The sequence below is a fragment of the Podarcis pityusensis genome (assembly GCF_964106645.2).
Source record: "Podarcis pityusensis genome assembly, chromosome: 7".
Classification (NCBI taxonomy): Eukaryota; Metazoa; Chordata; class Lepidosauria; order Squamata; family Lacertidae; genus Podarcis; species Podarcis pityusensis.
In genome coordinates, this window is record NC_138031.1 from 10,814,141 (window position 1) to 10,835,456 (window position 21,316).

The window sequence follows — 21,316 nt, forward strand, 5'->3', positions numbered from 1 at the left end:
ACAATCGTCTGTGCCTCAGCTGTGGCCTCATCTACTGGCAGCTGTTGATATGCTTGGGCCAAGTCCAGCTTGCCAAAAATTTTCGACCCAGCCAGGGTGGCAAGGACATGGCTGACCACTGGCACTGGGTATGCGTGGGCCGTGAGGGCCTTGTTTATGGTACATTTGTAGTCTGCGCAGATGCGGACCGAACCATTAGGCTTGACGGGTGTGACGATTGGGGTTTCCCAGGGAGCATTAGGCACCGGCTCCAGCACTCCTTGCTCTACGAGTCGGTCCAATTCCTCGTCTATACGGGGTTTCAAGGCGAACGGGACCCGGCGGGCCTTGAGCCTGACCGGTCGTACTGCGGGGTCAAGCTGTAGCGCAATGGGGGGGCCCGTATACTGTCCCAATTTCCCATCGAAAACCCCTGGAAATTCCTTGCATATGGCGTCCACGTCCACTTGTAAGCTAGTGTGGTTCACCCCGGTGACAGCTAGCCCCAGTGGTCCAAACCATGCCAATCCCAGTAAGCTAATGTAGGGGCCCTTGACCACAAGCAAGTCCAGTTGCCGCGTCCGCCCTCGGTATTGCACCCTGAAGGTCCCCACCCCCATTGTGGGGACCTTACGTTTCTGGAAGTCCCGGAGGGTGAATGGGGCCGGCCTGAGTTTGGGACCCCCAGTGGGACACAGTTTCCTTAAGGTCCTTGCCGAGATTATGGATAGAGTTGAACCCGTGTCAAGCTCCATGCGGCATGGGGCCCCCTCTATCTGTACCTCTACATAAATTTTCTCTACGTTGGGGTGGGGCAACTGGTATACCTGGAAGTCCGTGAGCTCCGTCGAGTTGCCTTGGTGCGTTGGGCCCCGGGACCTGGGGCTCTTGGATTGGTCATCTGATGCCTGGTGTCGGGTGGGCCGAGCCCGACACACCCGGGCGATGTGTCCCGATTTTCTGCACTGCCTGCACTCTGCGTTGCGGAAACGGCAGGTCCTCCTCTCGTGACTCTCCCCGCAGCTTGCGCAGTTCCCTCCTTCTCGTCGAGGCAGCTGTGGTCTGTGCGCTGCTTGAGTGCGCTGCTGTACTCGGTGCACCTCCTCCCTGTCGGATCCTGAGTCATCGGTGAGGTCTTCATGGTGGACCCTCGGTTGGGATGGCAGGCTCGGCCGTGCCTCTTGGGTCGACCTCTCGGCAGCTTCTGTTGCCAGGGCCTCCTCCAGAGCGACCTGGAACGTTAGGTCCTTCTTAGCGTAGAGGCGCCGTTGCAGCTTCTCATCCTTCAGGCCACCGACGAGGCGGTCACGAAGCATGTTCTCCAGCTCTGAGAAGTTGCAGAACCGGGCGGCTTGGCGGAGAGAGGTCACAAACCCAGTTATGGTTTCCCCAGGGGCTTGCCGCTTTGCGTAGAAGGCATTTCGACGAGCCACCACTGAGGGCTGCGGCGAAAAGTGCCCCTTCAGCTGTTCCATTATTGTTTTGTACGGAACAGTAGCGACGTCTTCAGGCGCAAGGAGAGCCCGGGCGATTTCAAACGTCTCCTCTCCGCAGACGCTGAAGAATATCGCCCTCTTCTTGGCGTCTTCTTCGTCGGTGACCCCTTTGGCTTCTAGGAGGAAGGTGAAACGGGAGGCGTACGCTTCCCAGTCTCCAGATGCTGGGTTGAATGGCGAGAAGCTGCTGTTGGCTGCCATTCTGAGTTCCTTGTGCCCCGGAGCTGAAGCCTGGATACACGGTGCGAGGCAGCGGTGCGGCAGTTGGCGGTGCTGCGGTGCTGTGTGTGGCAGTCAGCTCAGCGGGATCCCACCCTCGTCGCCAGTGAAATATACTCAGAGTCGCAAAGTGATTTCATGCTCTTTATTCAGCTCATAGTGGTGAGGAGGAATGAATGAATGTCCCCTCACAGTATCTGCTTTATATACATTATTTACACAATGGGCTGCACATGATTGGCTAATTCTGGAATTCTACTGTAAGCCAATCAGGTTGTGGATTCACTTCTATCTGGAGCAGGATTGGGTGGTTCCTGCCAACCAATCATACTGCTGCATTGTTCTAGGACCAATCAGACTGCTGCATTCTGAATCCTATTGTTCTAGGACCAATCAGACTGCTGCCTTTTGGATCCTATTGTTCTAGGACCAATCAGACTGCTACAGTTTGGATCCTATTCAACTCAGTACATAACAGCGGGGGAGGGAGCAGCTTTGAGGTGTTAGTGCTGAAACTTTCGGCTGTGAGATCTGAATTTTGACACACACACACACACACACACACACACAGAGTTCCAAAGTCGAATTTGACTTTCTCTCCAGCCATTTTGAATAATGGGCATTCGCCGCATGTCAAATGATTGTGCGAAATTTTGTATTCAGCAAAAGACCGGATTCAGCGAACACCTACCAGTATCCTCCAGCTCTCGCCCTAGACTGTCAGCGCAGTAACAGTACCCAGAGATTTCTGGGAACATGCGGCTGAAGGATCTGAATGTCAAGAACGCTTCTGGGAATCTAAAAGGAAAATCAGCATGCATTACAGGTGAAATAGCAAACCCTTGTAACACTTCCACTCCCCATCTGATTTTGAGGGGGAAATGGCGTTAAGATACTAGATTTGGGATGGTCACACATGCTAAACCTTCAAGGATCCATCTTGGGAAGTAAATGAAATGAGCTTTGAAGGACACGATCGCCAGATCCTGTATGAACAGAAAGTTTGGTGGCAATGTGCCTGACGATTTGCCCCACTACTTACTGGTTTGCCCAATCTATGAGGATTTAGCAGCATTCTCAGTGAAAGATTTACATTTCTCAGCTGGGAGATAGAGTGGTTATTTGATTAACTTTTTATTAGGAGGCAGGTCCTCCCTACACCTCTAGAAAAGTGGCCTGTTGTAGTAGTAGTTCGGATCTGATATCCCGCTTTATCACTACCCGAAGGAGTCTCAAAGCGGCTAACAATCTCCTTTCCCTTCCTCCCCCACAACAAACACTCTGTGAGGTGAGTGGGGCTGAGAGACTTCAGAGAAGTGTGACTAGCTCAAGGTCACCCAGCAGCTGCACGTGGAGGAGCGGAGACGCGAACCCGGTTCACCAGATTACGAGTCCACCACTCTTAACCACTACACCACACTGTTCTGCCTTTAGACCAGCAAATTCAGGGATAAAAGTTTCTGAAGGTGATAAGTTAAATTCTCCAGGGGAGCAAACCCTTGTCTGAGGGAATATCTGGTTTTCATAATTATTTTAAGTGCATCATGCATTTCATTCTGTTTTATCTTTCGTAACGGCTTGGGCTAAAGAAAATGAATAAAGATTAATAATAATAATTGTCTGGTTGTGGAATCTCGATAGCTAGAGAACACCATCTGAGCAATTTAATCTTTTGGGGGTTATTGCAAAGCTCACTCTCTTCCTCACTGCAGCTGGCACATTCAAAGAAACTCATCTCCCATAATGCTGCTCCTGCGGTCTTCTACAGTTGCTGAAAGAGCAATTCATTTCTTTGGTTTCCCCCAAGTTTGGATTGATTAGGAAGATCAACTTCATTCAGCCAGCTGTGGTGGCTGCAACATTTAAGGCTTTCCTGCCCTCTAGTGTCATCTGTGACTTTTAACGTATTTTCTCTGTGCCGTTGAGTGAAAGAGCTCTGCTGAGTTCATTGAGGTCAGGGATGGTGGCCAGATGTTCTTGGGCTCCCATCTGCCCCAACCAGCAAGGCCAATGGTTGGGGATAAAGGGAGTTCTAGTCCAACAGAATTATGGTGCTGGAGGAGACTCTTGAGAGTCCCATGGACGGCAAGAAGATCAAACCTCTCCGTTCTTAAGGATATCAGCCCTGAGTGCTCACTGGAAGGACAGATCCTGAAGCTGAGGCTCCAAGACTTTGGCCACCTCATGAGAAGAGAAGACTCCCTGGAAAAGCCCCAGATGTTGGGAAAGGTTGAGGGCACAAGGAGAAGGGGACGACAGAGGACGAGATGGTTGGACAGTGTTCTCGAAGCTACCAGTATGAGTTTGACCAAACTGTGGGAGGCAGTGGAAGACAGAAGTGCCTGGCGTGCTCTGGTCCATGGGGTCATGAAGAGTCGGACACGACTAAATGACTAAACAACAACAAGAAGTCCAACAGCAACAGGAGGAGGAGCACAAGTTCTCCTTCCTTGACTGCATTTTCCACCAGTCCCAACATCTCATGTTCTTTCTTTCCACCAATGTCCTGGAAAGGTGTGCCATCTCTCCCACAACACCCAGGCTCTTCGTGGTCACAGACCAACCATGAGGGCTAGAATGCCTTCCCATATTTACTAAAGTAACAGCATGTCTCCTACCTGCTAAAATGGTGAACAAGGTCAAAGACCATCCTGTCCGTTGTGTTGATAAACTTGCACTGGACAGGCAGGAATTCTCCATCAGCTGAACACTGGGGCGGGCTCTTTTCTCCAACGTTGTGCAGGATGCGGCGGTCTCGGATCTCACATTTCCTAGGGCCTGGGAGGAAGGGAAAGGAGAATGTTAGCCGCTTTGAGACTCCTGAAGGGGAGTGAAAGGCGGGATATCAAATCCAAACTCTTCTTCTCTTCTTCTTCTTCTGGCAAGCAAAAGGCATAGGGGTTTGCTGAGACGTCACCTTAGTACATGGCAGTCTTTGTGGGAGGGGAAAACACTCTTGCAGATTTCATCTCATTACTACAGAATTCTTGTTCTTGCCATCTGTCTGTCTCGAGAGCCAGTGGAGTACGTCTCCTTTTTGGGACGCAAGCCTGGGCAGTGTGTCTGGAGGTCCTGGTCTGCCCAGATGACAAGATCCCCCCCTCTCAACCTCACTGATGTGGCTCAAACGAAAGCAGGGCAATACATTTTGCACCAGCTTGGCTGCAGGAGTTGCTGGAAGGAGACGTACAGGATGTCATCCAAACACCTTAGGTTTCCTCCTCAGACTTGTCTTCTCACAAGGCAGCAGAGGTTTAGGATCAGAGTTTTCCTTCTTTTAGATGGGCTACCTTCCCAGCCCCATCTTCCCCTAACTTCCCTCTACAACACATGCAGAAACTGCCTCCTTGACCGTTGGGAGACCACTCAATCCACCAGAGCCTGTCTTTGTTGTATGCAGAGGAAGCCCTAGCTCACTGAGGGTCTGAGACCCATCAGTTACCCTCACCTGGTTCAGTGGGCCACTCAAAGCCGTTCCCGGAGTGTGGCCGCTGTCTCATGCTGACATCTTCTAGGAGCCACAGGTGAGTGCAGGGTGGGGACCAAAGGTGACCAAGCTGCCCCAGAAGGAGCATGACATGTCCCCCACCAGAAGTACTACCCCTGCCCTAACACCCCATAAAGGTAAAGGGACCCCTGACCATTAGGTCCAGTTGTGACCGACTCTGGGGTTGCAGCGCTCATCTCGCTTTACTGGCCGAGGGAGCTGGCGTACAGCTTCCGGGTCATGTGGCCAGCATGACTAAGGCGCTTCTGGCAAACCAGAGCAGCACACGGAAACGCCGTTTACCTTCCCACCGGAGCGGTACCTATTTATCTACTTGCACCTTGATGTGCTTTCGAACTGCTAGGTGGGCAGGAGCAGGGACCGAGCAACGGGAGCTCACCTCATCACGGGGATTCGAACCGCCGACCTTCTGATCGGCAAGTCCTAGGCTCTGTGGTTTAACCCACAGCGCCACCTGCGTCCCTTCCTAACACCCCACACTGCGCTGCAAACTGGGATGACCTCTGTTTAAAATCTTGATTCTGCTATGAATAATGGCTGGCAAGGAAGGAAGGAAGGAAGGAAGGAAGGAAGGAAGGAAGGAAGGAAGGAAGGAAGGTGGTATAAATGGACGATCCCATTTTAACAGAACACGACTTACATCGCTTGGGCTTCCCTCTCTGCCTCGTGCCGTAAACCTCCATCCCTTCAGCATCCACACACCAGCACTGACCCAGGCCAGAGTCACATTGTATGGGGTCAAAGTCACCGGAATCCAGACATTGCGGGATGTAGGAAGCTGTGCTGCCGTTGACGACCCGACTAAGCAGGATCTGCTGCTTCTGCAGCTGGCAGAAGGATAAACCTATGGCAGGGAAGAAATGTCATTAAATCTGGGGTATTTCCAGGCTTTGAGATACCACCCCCAAATTGTCCTTATTGTCAGGAGTGGCCATGTGGCCCTTGGAAGTAGGGTTGCCACCCGTCCCTAGGAAAACAGGATTGCCCCTTTTTTGTTTTTGTTTTTTTGTTTTTTAAAGTAAATTTTTATTGTTTTCCTTACATATTATTTTCCAACAAACCATAATAAAACCATACATTCCCTTTGACTCTGCCGAGTCGTGACTCCCCTCCCTCCCTACAATTGGTATATTTAACCCCTTTCTATTGCGCACATCATTCTCATAATAATACTAGTATATGTTGGAGGTATTATGTCAATCCTGCTAGTGTCTTAACCTCTTTACAATTCTTCTTTAAATATTCAATAAATTTACTCCAATTATTTTGGTATCTTTGATCTTCCTGGTCCCGGATCCTCCCTGACAGTTTGGCAAGTTCTGCATATTCTGTCAACTTCGTCTGCCACTCCTGGATAGTTGGTATGTCTTGTATTTTCCATCTTTGGCCCAGGAGGGTTCTTGCGGCAGCCGTAGCATACATAAACAGATTTTGGTCTCGCATTTTAATTTCTGTTCCTATTAAGCCTAATAGACATGCTTCCGGTCTTTTGGGGAAGGTATACCTAAATATTTTTTTGAATTCATTATAAATTGATTCCCAAATTTTTTTAACCTTGTCACAGGTCCACCACATATGGAAATAATCCCCGTCTACCTTTCTACATTTTCAACATTTTCTTTCTTTTTTTCTATACATTTTAGCTAATTTTACTGGCGTCAAGTGCCATCTATACATCATTTTTAGCAGGTTTTCCTTTAGAGCCATACATCCTGTAAATCTCAAACCCTCCTTCCATAGTCTTTTCCACTTTTACAATTCAATATTGTGCCCAATATCGATCGCCCATTTTATCATTGATTCCTTTACTTCTTCGTCTTTTGTATATCACTCAAGCAGTAAACTATATATTCTAGATAAGGTTTTACCTAGGATTTATCTAGGATTGCCCCTTTTTTGGACAAAAGTGCCCCCTGTCCCATTTGGACTTCAAACAGGAAGCCTTTCCCCCCATATCTGAGCTCAACCAGCCAAAAATGCCCTTTGCATCACTGTTGGTGTGGCTGAAGAGGAGCCCAGCCAGGCGCTGGTGACAATAAAGAGAATTAAACCTTGCATGGTTTACTCACAAGCTACTGAGGATCCGGTCTGCTTGCTCCCTGCTATTTCAGCTCCATTGCCATCTACACACCAGCAGGAAGTATCTTTCTTCTTGCACTGGATGTTCCTGGTGGACAAATGATAGATTTCCAGTGTCACCAGACAGTAATAGCTGCCCATCAGAGGTTCTCAAGCTTCATCACTGCAGATGAGCCCAAGAGCTGTCACCAAGTCTTTAATGTTTGAAGTTTAGGGAAGTTTTTAATGTTTGAAGTTTTATTCTATTTAATATTCTGTTGGAAGTCACACAGAGTGGCTGGGGAAACCCAGCCAGCTGGGCACAGTATAAATAATAATAAATTATGATGATGATATGCCTGTTGTCTTTGTCCATGGAGTTTTCCCAGTAGTGATGTATGGAAGTGAGAGCTGGACCATAAAGAAGGCTGATCGCCGAAGAATTGATGTTTTTGAATTATGGTGCTGGAGGAGACTCTTGAGAGTCCCATAGACTGCAAGAAATCAAACCTCTCCATTCTGAAGGAAATCAGCCCTGAGTGCTCACTGGAAGGGCAGATCCTGAAGCTGAGGCTCCAATACTTTTCATGAGAAGAGAAGACTCCCTGGAAAAGACCCTGATGTTGGGAAAGATGGAGGGCACAAGGAGAAGGGGACGACAGAGGACAAGATGGTTGGACAGTGTTCTCGAAGCTACCAGCATGAGTTTGACCAAACTGCGGGAGGCAGTGGAAGACAGGAGTGCCTGGCGTGCTCTGGTCCATGGGGTCACGAAGAGTCGGACACGACTGAATGACTAAACAACAACAACAATGATGATGATGATCAAACACCTTCCAAAAACTTACCTGGCCACACTACAGCCTTAGTGGAACCGTCCTGCATCCTATGGACAAATGTAAGAGGGGCTGAGGAAAACAAGGCAGCAGGTGCCAACTACGTGGTAGAGTCCTGTATGTGGTAGAGTCCTTAAAGTGGTAGAATAGGCTGCACCACTTTGCAATGCAGGCGGCAGGGAATCATGTTTCCGAATGTAAAAACGCAAGGCTCATCGCAAGTAGGGAACTAGCACAGCAAGAAGGAAGCCAGGATAAAACCTCTCTCCTTGGTATGACTGGAGACACATTACTATTGGGATTTTATTTTACTGCAGAACTCTTTTATTAAAAATGGCATCTCCTACCAGTAGCCCAGTGTGACACAATCTGCACTTTTGTCTCAGGATTGGGATTCTACCACCTTTCTACTGTTCATGTGCACCAGGCCTAGGTGATAAACCTTGGCATGCTAGGCTGGCAAATGGGGCCATGACTCAGTGGCAGAGCGCATGATTTGAACACAGGAGGTTTAGTCTTCATTCTTTGCATTTCATTTCACTCATTCATTTATATACTGCTTAATGCCAAAATAGACTTCTAAGCAGCTTGCAAAATATAAAAACCAATTGCACAACATTAATTAAAAATGTGCAGTTATTAAAATAGAAATGCAATAAAATAATAACGTAAAATCATTAACATATAAGCACCCATAATCAAAACATGGAGTAAAACATTCCCATTAAAAGAGCCCCGTGATTAAGGCAAAAGACTTGGGTAGAGTGATCAAGAGAACACCTAGTACATATGTAAACAGGTGCATCTTCAAATGCCAGCGGAATGCCAATACAGATGGGACATCTCATATTTCGGCAGGGAGAGTGTTCTACAACACCAAGGCCACCAGTGAAACATTCTGCCTCTATGTCACCCCAACCTGATCTTCATCAGGCCATGGTAAGACTAACCAGGTACTATTTGTTCATCTTAACGCCCTTATATTGGGACTCGGCATCATCGTCTTCCTGCCTGAAACGTCTCATCATACTATAAGCTCATTACCTGAACTGGCCATCTTCCAAGCACTGAGGGACGTAGTCTTCACCTTCTTGAAAGGCCTTTGCCCTTTGAAGCTCACATGGGCGAAGAGGTTGGCTTTCTGCCTGGTACTCTGAATGCAGGAAGAATGTGCACAATTATTGGGGCAGCTGATCCCAACTTCATTCCAATAGAGCTGTTACATCTTTTGCCCATCATCCTACAACAGGAATGGGGAACCTGTGGCTCTCCAGATTTTGGTGCACGCCAAACCCCATCAACCCCAGTCAGCATGGCCAGTAATTGAGGGTGTTGGGAGTTGGACTCCCAGCAACATCTGGTGGGCCAGTTTTCCACATCCTTCTCCTATGGCCGGTTGAAGGATGACCTTATCCCACAAAGGACGTAGTTTCCTATGCCCTAAAAAGACAGGGATTGAGAACCTGTGGCTGTTCAGATGTTGTCCATAGCTCTCATCATCCTTGACCATTGGCTGCTGCATGGAGCTGATGACACATGAACCTGTGACATTGATGATCACAGGTTCTTCATCTTTGCTGTACCTGTTCCAGTCCTAACCTTTCCTTCTGCCTTCCCTGGAAGAGTGGACCAACAGCAGTAGCAAGTCCATCTGACTATTCTGTTTCTCAAAATACATTGTCTTCTGCATCCGTAGACTTTTGTAACGGCGACATTACAATTCCTGCAAACGTTGACCCTTTTTTGACTGCTACGGTCCTTTCTCCTCCTGTGATGGAACTCCTATTTGGGGACTTCCCTGGCTTTTTTCTGGCCCATGTAGGACCAGTCTGGATAGTTAGCCTTGGTGAAGATTTGACGTCTTCACCCCCAAAAAAGTTTTTGATTTGAGTTTCCATTGAAATGAGGCTGCATTTTAATGTTTTAATGTTATATTTCAATCAGTTTGTTTTTATATCAGTTGTTAGCTGCCCTGAGCCCGGTCTTGGCTGGGGAGGGTGGGGTATAAATAATGTATTATTATTATTATTATTATTATTATTATTATTATTATTATTGTCACATGGAAGGTGGAGCAGGCTTGTTTTCTCCTGTTCTGGAGGGTAGGACTCGAACTAATGGCTTCAAGTTGCAATAAAGGAGATTCTAACTAAACATCAGGAAAAACTTTCTGAGAGTAAGAGCTGTTTGACAGTGGAATGGACTCCCTTGGGAGGTTGTAGACTCCCCTTCACTGGAGGTTGTTAAACAGGTTGGGTGGCCATCTGTCAAGGATTCTTTAGCTGCCAATCTTGCGCTGGATTAGGCGAGCCATGTGGTCTCTTGCAACCCTACAATTCTCATCAGTGTCAAACATGCAATTGATGCAGTTCTTGGTGTACAACAATACACAAATAATTAGGAAAATGTAGGTTAAGTGTACTTACTTTCTACCCTGTCCCCAAGAACTTGGGCTCACAGTAGCAGCTTCTCAGCAATCTTCATATCTAATATCCTTTTCTACAAGTCTATACTTAAAATGGCTTTTGCTATCTCTGTACTTCTTTTTTTTTAATTGGTTTTTACATATTACATTACAATACAGATATACCAAAGCCAACACCATTTCCTCCCCATCCCCCCATATATTTACATTTCTATTTCCTCAATCCATCATATTATTCTTTTCTCCTTCCTCTGCCCCGTCTCAATTTCCTCCACATTATACAATTTACAATAATCTTTGCATTCTACAATCTTCTCAAATCATCTATATATTTTTATTATCTTTCCTTACTAAATTTTTCCATCCACTACTTCACATTTTAATCTAGGCATACTAGCATATCTTTTTTTGAGCAATGTTTTGCCATATATTCATCAAAACATTTCCACTCCTTTTTTAATTTTTGATTCGACTGATTTCTTATTATATCTCTGTACTTTTAATTCAAACACAAAACCTATACCATCCAGGGGTTTGAAGCGACGCGCATGCCTACATCACATTTAATTTGTTTTTAATGCACAAATTCCATATTTTCAGCTAAAAGGCATTCTTAGAAACTACAACTAATCCAGAATGCGGCAGCTAGACTGGTGACTGGGAGCGGCTGAGACCATATAACACTGGTCTTGAAAGACCTACACTGGCTCCCAGTATGTTTCTGAGCTCAATTCAAAGTGTTGGCGCTGACCTTTAAAGCCCTAAATGGCCTCGGTCCAGTATATCTGAAGGAGCGTCTCCACCCCAATCATTCTGCCCGGATGCTGAGGTCCAGCACCGAGGGCCTTCTGGTGATCCCTCGCTACGAGAAGCCAAGTTACAGGGAACCAGGCAGAGGGCCTTGTCGGTGGTGGCGCCTGCCCTGTGGAACGCCCTCCCATCAGATGTCAAAGAGAAAAATAACTACCAAATGTTTAGAAGACATTTGAAGGCAGCCCTGTTTAGGGAAGCTTTTAATGTTTAATAGGTTACTGTATTTTAGTGTTTTGTTGGAAGCCGCCCAGAGTGGCTGGGGAAACCCTGCCAGATGGGAGGGGTATAAATTATAAATTATTATTATTATTATTAGCACTGGGGAATTCAAACCAAGCTCTCGCCACCAGCCAAACACAAGTTGCCCATCCACCAGTCCAGCTTTTGAATAGGGAAAGGCAAAGCCTGCATTCTTATTTTTCTAAAATCAAGAGACACCTGTAAGCAAAGAAATGAGGGAAGCGTCACTTACCAAAGAGGTTAGCAGATGCTGTATTAACAAAGCAAAGCAGAGTGATGAGAAGTAACAGCCCCATTGTGGGGGACAGTAAGACTGAGCCCCTCTGAGCAGGTAGAGGGATCTCGCTCAGCCCCCTCTTTCGGACCAAGATTTTATAGCTGATGCTACCCAGATACCTTCAGCTACGAAGTGGAAGACTGGGCACTAAAGTAGGCTAATGACGCAAATTTTGTTTCACAAGGGCCATTGAGTTGGCCCACTCCCACCTGAGATTTCTTCCTTGGTTTCCCTCCAAGCAGCATGAGTGTTTTTCCCCCAGCCACTTAGGAAAAAAGGACAGATCTGGAGAAGCGACACATGGGAAAAGCGCAGGGGTCACAGGACTCAAATGAATCAGCAAAAAATGAGAACGGGTAACAGCACAATGCATACAACTGCCATATGGGTTAAACCACAGAGCCTAGGACTTGCCGATCAGAAGGTCAGCGGTTCGAATCCCCATGATGGGGTGAGCTCCCGTTGCTCGGTCCCTGCTCCAGCAGTTTGAAAGCACGTCAAAGTGCAAGTAGATTAATAGGTACAGCTCCAGCGGGAAGGTAAACAGCGTTTCTGTGCACTGCTCTGGTTTGCCAGAAGCAGCTTAGTCATGCTGCCCACATGACCCGGAAGCTGTACGCCGGCTCCCTTGGCCAATAAAGCGAGATGAGCGCCGCAACCCCAGAGTCGGTCACGACTGGACCTAACGGTCAGAGGTCCCTTTACCTTTACCTTTGGATCCAGGAGCACAATCCCAATAATTCAGAACGAAAGACCACGTTCCAATTGCATCTTTGTGGCTTCCATTACTGAATAGTTAGTACAATAGAGATTCAGGGCCCACTGAACTTGCAATCCTTGCAAGATGGCCATGGGTCCTTGTGTGTGGAATGTGCACTGATCCTGCTCCCACTATTAGCTTAACACAGAGCTTTCCAAACTGTGTGCTGTGACACTAGTGTGTAAGTTTGTTGCCCGATCTTCTCCCGGAGCTGGAAAGGGGGCTAGCTTAACCTCTGGTTTGCTAGTAAAACTGAATTACTGTGTCGCGAAATGATGCACATCTAAAAAGTGTGCCATTTGGGAAAGCTCTGGTTTAATATTTCCCAGACCAAGACACACATCAGGTTTCATATTCACATGACAAGGGGAAAACCCAGCTGTAGGAAAACTCCGAGTGATGACATGGTTCTGGTGGAAACTGTCCTAGTATTTTCCTGCAACTACAGATAATTCATTTCACTGGCTTTAAGCTGCTGCTTTATATATTGAGTCAGACCACTGGTCCCTCTAGTTCAGTGTTACTTAATGCAAGCTGGTAGTGGCTCTCTAGTGTTTCAGACAGGAAGCTTGCTCCAACTCTACCTGGAGATGTTGATGACTGTATCTGGAGCCTTTTTAATCTAGAATGCGGCAGCTAGACTGGTGACTGGGATTGGCCACCTGTCCTGAAAGACCTACATTGGCTCCCAATACGTTTCTGAGCACAATTCAAAGTGTTGGTGCCGACCTTTAAAGCCCTAAACGGCCTCGGCCCAGTATACCTGAAGGAGCGTCTCCACCTCACCCCACCCGGACACTGTCCTATGAGGGTCTTCTGGTGATTCCCTCACTGTGAGAAGTGAAGTTACAGGGAACCAGGCACAGGGCCTTCTCGGTAGTGGTGCCTACCTATGGAACCCCCTCCCATCAGATGTCAAGGAAATAAACAACTACCTGACTTTTAGAAGACATCTGAAGGCAGCCCTATTTAGGGAAGTTTTAAAGGCTTGATGTCCAAGAGGTTGATTGCGATCTACTGGTAGATCCCTGCGAGGTTTTGGTAGATCACGGTCGATCCCTGGCTCCCTCTCCTTTGCTAAAACTGACTCATGCCCTGTCCCCCCCCCCCCCCAGCATTGTATAATCTCTGGAAGGGAAGACGGAGCTTTTTCTGTGGTGCTGTTTTGATCCATAGTGATCTTTTTGTGAGTGACTTTACCTCTTCATTCCTTGCCTTTAAAGGTAAAGGGGCCCCTGACCATTAGGTCCAGTCATGAACGACTCTGGGGTTGCGGCGCTCATCTCGCTTTACTGGCCGAGGGAGCCGGCCGCATCTGGCGAACCAGAGCCGCGCACAGAAACGCCATTTACCTTCCCGCTGGAGCGGTACCTATTTATCTACTTGCACTTTGACATGCTTTCGAACTGCTAGGTTGGCAGGAGCAGGGACCGAGCAACGAGAGCTCACCCCGTCGCGGGGATTCAAACCGCCGACCTTCTGATCGGCAAGTCCTAGGCTCAAAAGCAGGGGTAGACCACTGCCTGTTTTTAATTCTGGAAGTAGATTGCAGTCTCTCAAGAGTTGGCCACCCCCGTTTTATTGTGTTTTTAATATTCTGTTGGGAGCCGCCGGGGTGTGTGTGAATGAATACATAAATGAATAAATAAAGCGAACTATTTGCTCTACCACTTCATTAAGACCTTCCCACTTTGACTAGTCCCTAGCCTAGAAAGCCTTGCAGAGCATTTTAAGCATTGCTTCATGAACACATTTAAAGCTTATCCAAAATGCGAGATACACTTAAGACATAGCAGAAGCAAGAGTGGGCATCCAGACTCAGCCAAAAGTCTCTTGGTACAGTGGTGCCTCGGGTTAAAAACTTAATTCGTGCTGGAGGTCCGTAACTGTTCTTAACCTAAAGCGCCACTTTAGCTAATGGGGCCTCCCACTGTCGCCGCACGATTTCTGTTCTCATCCTGAAGCAAAGTTCTTAACCCGAGGTACTATTTCTGGGTTAGCGGAGTCTGTAACCTGAAGCGTCTGTAACCCGAGGTACCACTGTATATGGATTTTAAAATCCAAGGGAGGAACTTCTGTAAACCTCAGCAAGGAGGTCACTCCATGGCTCCAAGGCAACTGAGAAGTACACTGGTGGAGCCAATCTGACAGGTTTGCACCACAATGACCTCGTCCCGCCCGTTCCTAGTAAGCGGCAACATGGCTCATGGTCACCTGAGTGCTATCAGCCTACTACACCATCTGCCATCGGGCAGGTCAAATGACTGGGCTAGACAGATCAATAACCTGACTCATCATAAGGCAATTCCATATCGCAAATTGCAATTGTCACACAAACTGCACATTTCTCAACTTCCTGAAAGGCTTTGGCAAATCTGATGATCTGTAAATTGAAAATAAAATGTTAAGCAGGCCGTGAAGAGTGAAAGGATGCAGAGTATGCAGAATAGTTTAATAAACAGCTTTACATACAGTACCTTACATATAGAACAGTGTATCTGCAAATTTAAATACATTTTTTTAAAAAAAAATGTACAGTGGCTTGTACTCTTATCCCAGGGGAACTTCAAGTTTATGGCCTGTCATACAGTTCTCGTATGCTTTTATACATATCACCAGCACTGAAATTGCAAGGGAGGCGTAAAGAGTTCAAGTATCGTGCTGCCGTTAGTTACACAACCTCTTCTGAACAGTCAGTATTTTTAAATTTTGCATTTCATTTTCTTTTCTTTATTTTTTACAAATTTCAAAACCTGTACATACATTATTTTCATCTTCTTCATCTCCTTCTCTCTTTTAGGAACTGCGTGTTAAAAGGCAACATTTTAAATATTTTGTCACCAGGTCTTAGTCTATTGCAATAAAACTAGACTTGTCAATATAAATATGTCTCTAGATTGTATTATGTATATGAGCACCTGTATGTGTGTATCACACCAACACAGAGAGAGACATATACACATAATAAAAGGTGTATTGTAGCAGTTGGTGCAGCAAAATTGCAAATGAACAGAAGTGAAGGCTCTGGACTCGGTGCAGAAACAATAAAAACAAAAACAAAAACCGCACAGCAACTAGGTTGACTTTGGTTTCACAATGCTTTGCAAACTCATAATTAAGCGTCCCTAACAGATAGCGAAGAGCTATTCTCCATCAGAGGCGCTCAGTACGAGTAATGGGTTTTTCACCATATCCACTCTACAAGGGCAGCTACCAACACTCAGATTTTGATTCATAGGGAGTGATCCTGCAGGTCACTCCAGGGCAGGGGTTGGCTAAGTTTTTGTGGCATGGGCTGGTTCACAGTCCCGCAGATGCCGCAGTGGGCTGGAGTGCGCATGCACACACAAACGCTATTTCCGGCGCTCCTTCCAGCGCACAGGAGGCGTGCACAGCTTCCCATTGGCTGCAGGAGCTTCCTGCAGCCAATGGGAAGCCAGACATTGAGGAAGGCGGTCCCTGCTCTACTCTGGTTTAGCGTGGTGCATGGTAGCCAACCGAGCGGGCAGCGGGGGTCCATGGGCCAGTTAAACGACCCCTGTGGGCCGCTTGTGGCCCACGGGCCTTAGGTTGCTGACCCCTGCTCCAGGGTTACAAATAAGGGTTGGAAAGATTTGGAAAAAATGACAACAGAAACAGGCTGACCCATTCCAAGCTGCTTCGCATGCAACACAAGTGAATCCCATCGGGAGACACCTGTACAGATGTTGCAATTTCATTCTGTGCTTTTCCCTACCTCTCAAAGGGTTGTCTGCAAAAACAGCACCAAGTCATGGTCCCATCGGCGTGAGGATTTCTGCAGGCCTCCCCCCCCCCTTCTCACCACACCCCTCTAAATCTGTTCTAGGGGTTCCCAACCCTTCAGAGCAGATTTGGGGACGATGCAGGGGAGAGGAGACAGGTGCAAGTCTTGTTGCAACAAATGGAAATTCTTGCACTGGCGGGACGCATTGCTCGGATGCTGCCCAAAATCTAAAAAAATGTTAACATGGGAAATGGCCCGATTTCACAGCCCATCCGCTGGCATTCTGAATGTTCTGGTCATTCCTCAATCCAGCTGAGGAGCAACAGTAGTTCAGAGAGCTAATGCTAAGCAGTCGTCCAGGACAAAAAAAGTTCTTTAAAAAATGCACTGTAGCCCTGAATACTGTGGAGCTAAACACAAATATGATTTAAGTACAATATTGGATGGTTTGCTGGCTGGCAATATGGAGGACTCTGCTAGGGGAGCAGGGGAAGAGGAAGAGGGAGCAACACGCGGCAGACGACTCTCATCCTCCCATTTCAGTGGTTTTCGAAAACTTTATTTGGCACTTCTGACAATTACCCTCCCCATACCTGTTTCTAACAAGGAGCGCAAGATCCCCGCAAGGAAGGTTTAGTTTTAAAAAATAATATTCGTGAAGAGGCCACCACAGAAAACAGTCTCTCTTTTTTTCTTTTTAAAAAAGGGAAGCTAGTATTTTTTCATTTTCCTGGGTAATATTTGTTGCACCAGAAAAAACAGGCATTGGCTCCATTTTACCTATCCTTCAAGATACCAGGGGGTGCAAATCTTTCTCTGCTATCACACTGAAAGACAACATTGCGCTTTCATTCCTTCTCCAACACAGCTTCTTAATTTTTTTTCCCCTTAAGGAAACACCAGTCTGAAGATTTCCCCGACATGGCCTGTGGGAACATCCTGGCAGGCCATATCGTGTGCCCCTTCCTTGATGCTTTCCTCCTCTTTCCCCTTTTCTCAAGACCTTCGGGATAACGGGACATCCAGCACAGAACAAAGGAATAGTGTTCAAGCGTCTTTTTATTTTCGTATTTCACCCCTTCGTCAGTCTCACGAAGAAGCGCAAGAAATCCATTGTTAAGAGCCTATCTGCGTATTCCTTTCCGCTTCCGCTTTGTCATACGGAACAGAAGGTTGCTATTTGCTGGACTTTCCCCATGTCAGATATGAGCTGCTTGATCCGGCGCTTGAGCTGAGGCAGCCGTGCAAGGGGGTCTGGCGGCTCCAATTCCCCGGTGAAGTCAAGCCAGCTTTCTAAAACTGCACAGACAAAAGGGATACGAGCACAGTTAGGGATAGAAAGATGTGGCAATATTTAGTCCTGGTTCTGGAGTCGCACTAAACCGGGGAGCCCCCAAGCTTCTCAGCATTCTGAGAATAAGCCTGATCCCGTTTCCGCCCTGGGACAGCTGTGGGGAGATAGGAAGCACCCACTTCTGGTTTCAACTAACTGTATTGTGTCATTTAATCTGAACAGATCGCAAAAGGACAAACACAGGGCATTCAGCTATTCTTGGTAGGTTAGAGCATGCCGCTGATAATGCCAAGGTTGCAGGTTCAATCCCTGTAAGGGACAGCCGCATATTCCTGCATTGCAGGGGGTTGGACTAGATGATCCTCAGGGTCCCTTCCAACTCTACAGTTCTAGAATTCCATGATTCCTAGAGCTGTCAACCAAACCATCGTTCAGCCCGGACACTGAGGTCCAGCTCCGAGGGCCTTCTGGCAGTTCCCTCACTGCAAGAAGTGAAGCTACAGGGAACAGGGAACCAGGCACAGGGCCTTTTCGGTAGTGGCACCCGCCCTGTGGAACACCCTCCCATCAGATGTCAAGGAAATAAACAACTATCTGACTTTTAGAAGACATCTGAAGGCAGACGTGTTTATGGAAGGTTTTAATATTTGATGTTTTGTTACTTTATAATTATTATTATTATTACTCTGTTGGGAGCCGCCCAGAGTGGCTGGGGAAGCCCAGTCTGATGGGAGGGGTATAAATTTATTTTTATTATTATTATTATTATTATTATTATACCTTGGGTTACATACAGACTCCGCTAACCCAAAAATAGTACCCTGGGTTAAGAACTTTGCTTCAGGATGAGAACAGAAATTGTGCTCCGGCGGCACGGCAGGAGCGGGACGCCCCATTAGCTAAAGTGGTGCTTCAGATTAAGAACAGTTTCAGGTTAAGAACAGACCTCCGGAACTAATTAAGTACTTAACCCGAGGTACCACTGTATTATTATTATTATTAATATTATGAGAATTGCTCAAAAAGTGATGATTGTGCACCTTGCATTGCACATAACGCACCAGTTTCTAAACATGTTACCATTCCAGAAACTTATTGCTTTAAGATAGTTACCATCCACTTCCTTTTCGATAAGGTCCATTCTGCTAGCAACTTCATTCTGTACGTTCTCTATGTGGGTGAGGAGGTTTAGCTGCCACTGAAGATGGGAGTCCACATGTTCTTCGGCTCCTCTTTTTTCATTAAATACAAACACAGTGTTCCCTTCAGCCAAATGCCTCTGTTTGATATCCACAAAACAAAGATTGGGGGGGGGGGAGAGAGGGGGGGGGAATTAGCAAACTGCGTAGTCACAATTTAAGGCTGTCTCTACACCACACCTGCCCACAGATACAGCCTGATTGAAGATGCTTCCCTGTAGCTGAAGAGTGAGATTAAACAAAACCGCTGCTCCTAAATGACACAGCATAACAAGAGAGCATTGGAGGTGATTTGTTGAGGACTATACAACTACCGCATAAGTTAATACAACTTATAATAATGGCTGTAAAGAAGCACAGCGCATTGTAAATCATATCCTCGTTAATATGCACTTGAAGTTCTCCAGCAAAATATGGTGGTAGTAAAAATGTAAGACACAATCCAGCAAATGGATTATGGGCACCTCTGATTTCAAAATTTTGCTGAGAGTTAAGCACATGCTTGAATTTTCCCAGTGAAATCAACAGGACCTTAAAGAGTTAGCTCTGGCTAGCTTATTATTTTTATTTTTATAATTAAAGTGGCATACTTCTAGATCTCATATTTGTAAGGAACGGCCCAGCTATCTATGATAAAAATTTCCCAAGGCAATGGGGAGTCTGCACAGACTTCCAGTGTTTGTTTGTCAGAGATTGATATTTTGGTGAGAGAAGAAAGAAAGAAAGGAAGGAAGGAAGGAAGGGAAGGAGGTTAGCAAATAACTTTTAGGTTTTGCACATTTCAAAGGGAGTTTGTGTGGTACTATAAATTCAAAATGTTGGTGCGGACCTTTAAAGCCCTAAACGGCCCAGTATACCTGAAGGAGCATCTCCACCCCTACCGTTCAGCCCGGACACTGAGGTCCAGCGCCAAGGGCCTTCTGGTGGTTCCCTCACTGTGAGAAGTGAAGTTACAGCGAACCAGGCAGAGGGCCTTCTCAGCAGTGGCGCCCTCCCTGTGGAATGCCCTCTAGTCAGATGTCAAGGAGTTGAACAGCTATACAACTTTTAGAAGACATCTGAAGGCAGCTCTGTTTAGGGAAGTTTTCAATACTTGATGTTTTGTTGTGTTCTTGTATCTCTTGGAAGCTGCCCAGAAGGGCTAGGACAACCCATTCAGATGGGTGGGGTACAAATATAATAATAATAATTATTATTTCCTGTACAGTCCATGTGCTGCTTTGTGCATCTGGAACATAAGTGTGATATGTGTAGATAGATAATTTATTACGGTCAAAGACCAGCTCGCATAACACAATAAAAACAGCGTTCATAAGGATAAAATATAAAATCAGAGCAGATTACAGCAATAGCTCATGAATTAAAATTGAGATATATACATACACCCATACAACTGAGCTTTGGGCTACCATAAAAATTGACTCTGAGGCACCCCAAAGGGCAACTTCAGCATTTCCCTAGTAAGCTGTTTTATTCTAGACGATGATCTGTGCTGTGTAATATGTGTAGAAAAATCTTTGTGCTCAACACACCATGCACTGTTGATCAGTTACAGAAAAAGATAAACAAGTTTCAGGTTTTGTTGATTCAAGGCACCAGGTGAAGTACAATGAAAATTAAAAGTGCTACGTAGAACGTCAAGGTTCAGCTGTTGTTCGCTCTCAACCTACCAAGCACACACAGAACAGGACTCTATAGCAGATGACCACAAATGCAAAGGTCGCTAGTAAAGGCATAGACTTTTAACCCTAACGGTGCGTTATAGATTAAGTACATATTACACCATCATTAGTACTCCTTCAACTGGGCGGACGGGCAGGAAACTGGAGCCTGGAAGGCAGTCCTTGCACACATGGACTATGGGGAGAGCATCAGCTGAAAAACAGCTATGGATTTGCAAAAAAGCTGAAACGGAAGACCGAGCAACTGTGGAACTGCCTGTGAACCGGGCAAGTTTTAGCAGGAAAAGAAATAAAATGCAGGAAAGGAAGTGGAAACTACATCTTTTAGGAAAAGAGAAAATCATGATATTATGACTGCTGCTGCCTACAAACAACAAAACATTGAGCATGAGTTCATAAAATGCCAAGCTGGCAATGTAACTGTCGAGTAACAGAAGAGAAATTTTGAAATGAGTTTCACTCCTCTTACTCGAGTGGATGGGGGGTGGGGAGGCATATTGTGAATAGGAAACAAGTCTGGATAATGTAGTTTTATGTGTTAAGTCATGGAGGCAACCTGCAATGGGGGAGGGACACAAAGGGAGCAAGCGATAGGGAGCTGTGGCTGTTCTGGGCAGGACAGCCAGTGGGTAGGCAGCAGAGTTGGGCCCGCAGTCTTGCTCTGGGGTGTTGCCTGCTTCAGAAACTACGAGATGTGAAACCACAAAGGTCTGCAAAAGACACCAGGGTTAACACCTGAGTGCCACAGTCTTGTATTTTAAACTTGTCTTGTAGCCCACCTCTCT

The 21,316-nt window shown here is 46.5% G+C and overlaps 2 protein-coding genes across 4 annotated transcripts in view; both read right to left on the reverse strand.

The window, feature by feature from the left end:
• The window catches only part of TG (thyroglobulin), a 177,346-nt gene extending 165,334 nt beyond the window's left edge, over positions 1-12,012 (reverse strand). The window contains exons 1-6 of the mRNA XM_081014526.1: positions 11,807-12,012; positions 9,141-9,249; positions 7,272-7,369; positions 5,843-6,046; positions 4,313-4,472; positions 2,386-2,492 (exon numbers count right to left, since the gene is read on the reverse strand). Of these exons, the coding sequence (XP_080870652.1) occupies positions 2,386-2,492; positions 4,313-4,472; positions 5,843-6,046; positions 7,272-7,369; positions 9,141-9,249; positions 11,807-11,870 (742 nt within the window). The 5' untranslated portion in view covers positions 11,871-12,012. The remainder of the gene's footprint in view (positions 1-2,385; positions 2,493-4,312; positions 4,473-5,842; positions 6,047-7,271; positions 7,370-9,140; positions 9,250-11,806) is intronic.
• Positions 12,013-15,042: 3,030 nt separating this feature from the next.
• The window catches only part of PHF20L1 (PHD finger protein 20 like 1), a 58,901-nt gene continuing 52,627 nt past the window's right edge, over positions 15,043-21,316 (reverse strand). For all 3 annotated transcript variants that reach the window (XM_081012540.1, XM_081012539.1, XM_081012538.1), the window contains 2 exons: positions 18,764-18,929; positions 15,043-17,655 (listed from right to left, as the gene is read on the reverse strand). In XM_081012540.1, coding sequence (XP_080868666.1) covers positions 17,513-17,655; positions 18,764-18,929 — 309 coding nt within the window. In that variant the 3' untranslated portion in view covers positions 15,043-17,512. The remainder of the gene's footprint in view (positions 17,656-18,763; positions 18,930-21,316) is intronic.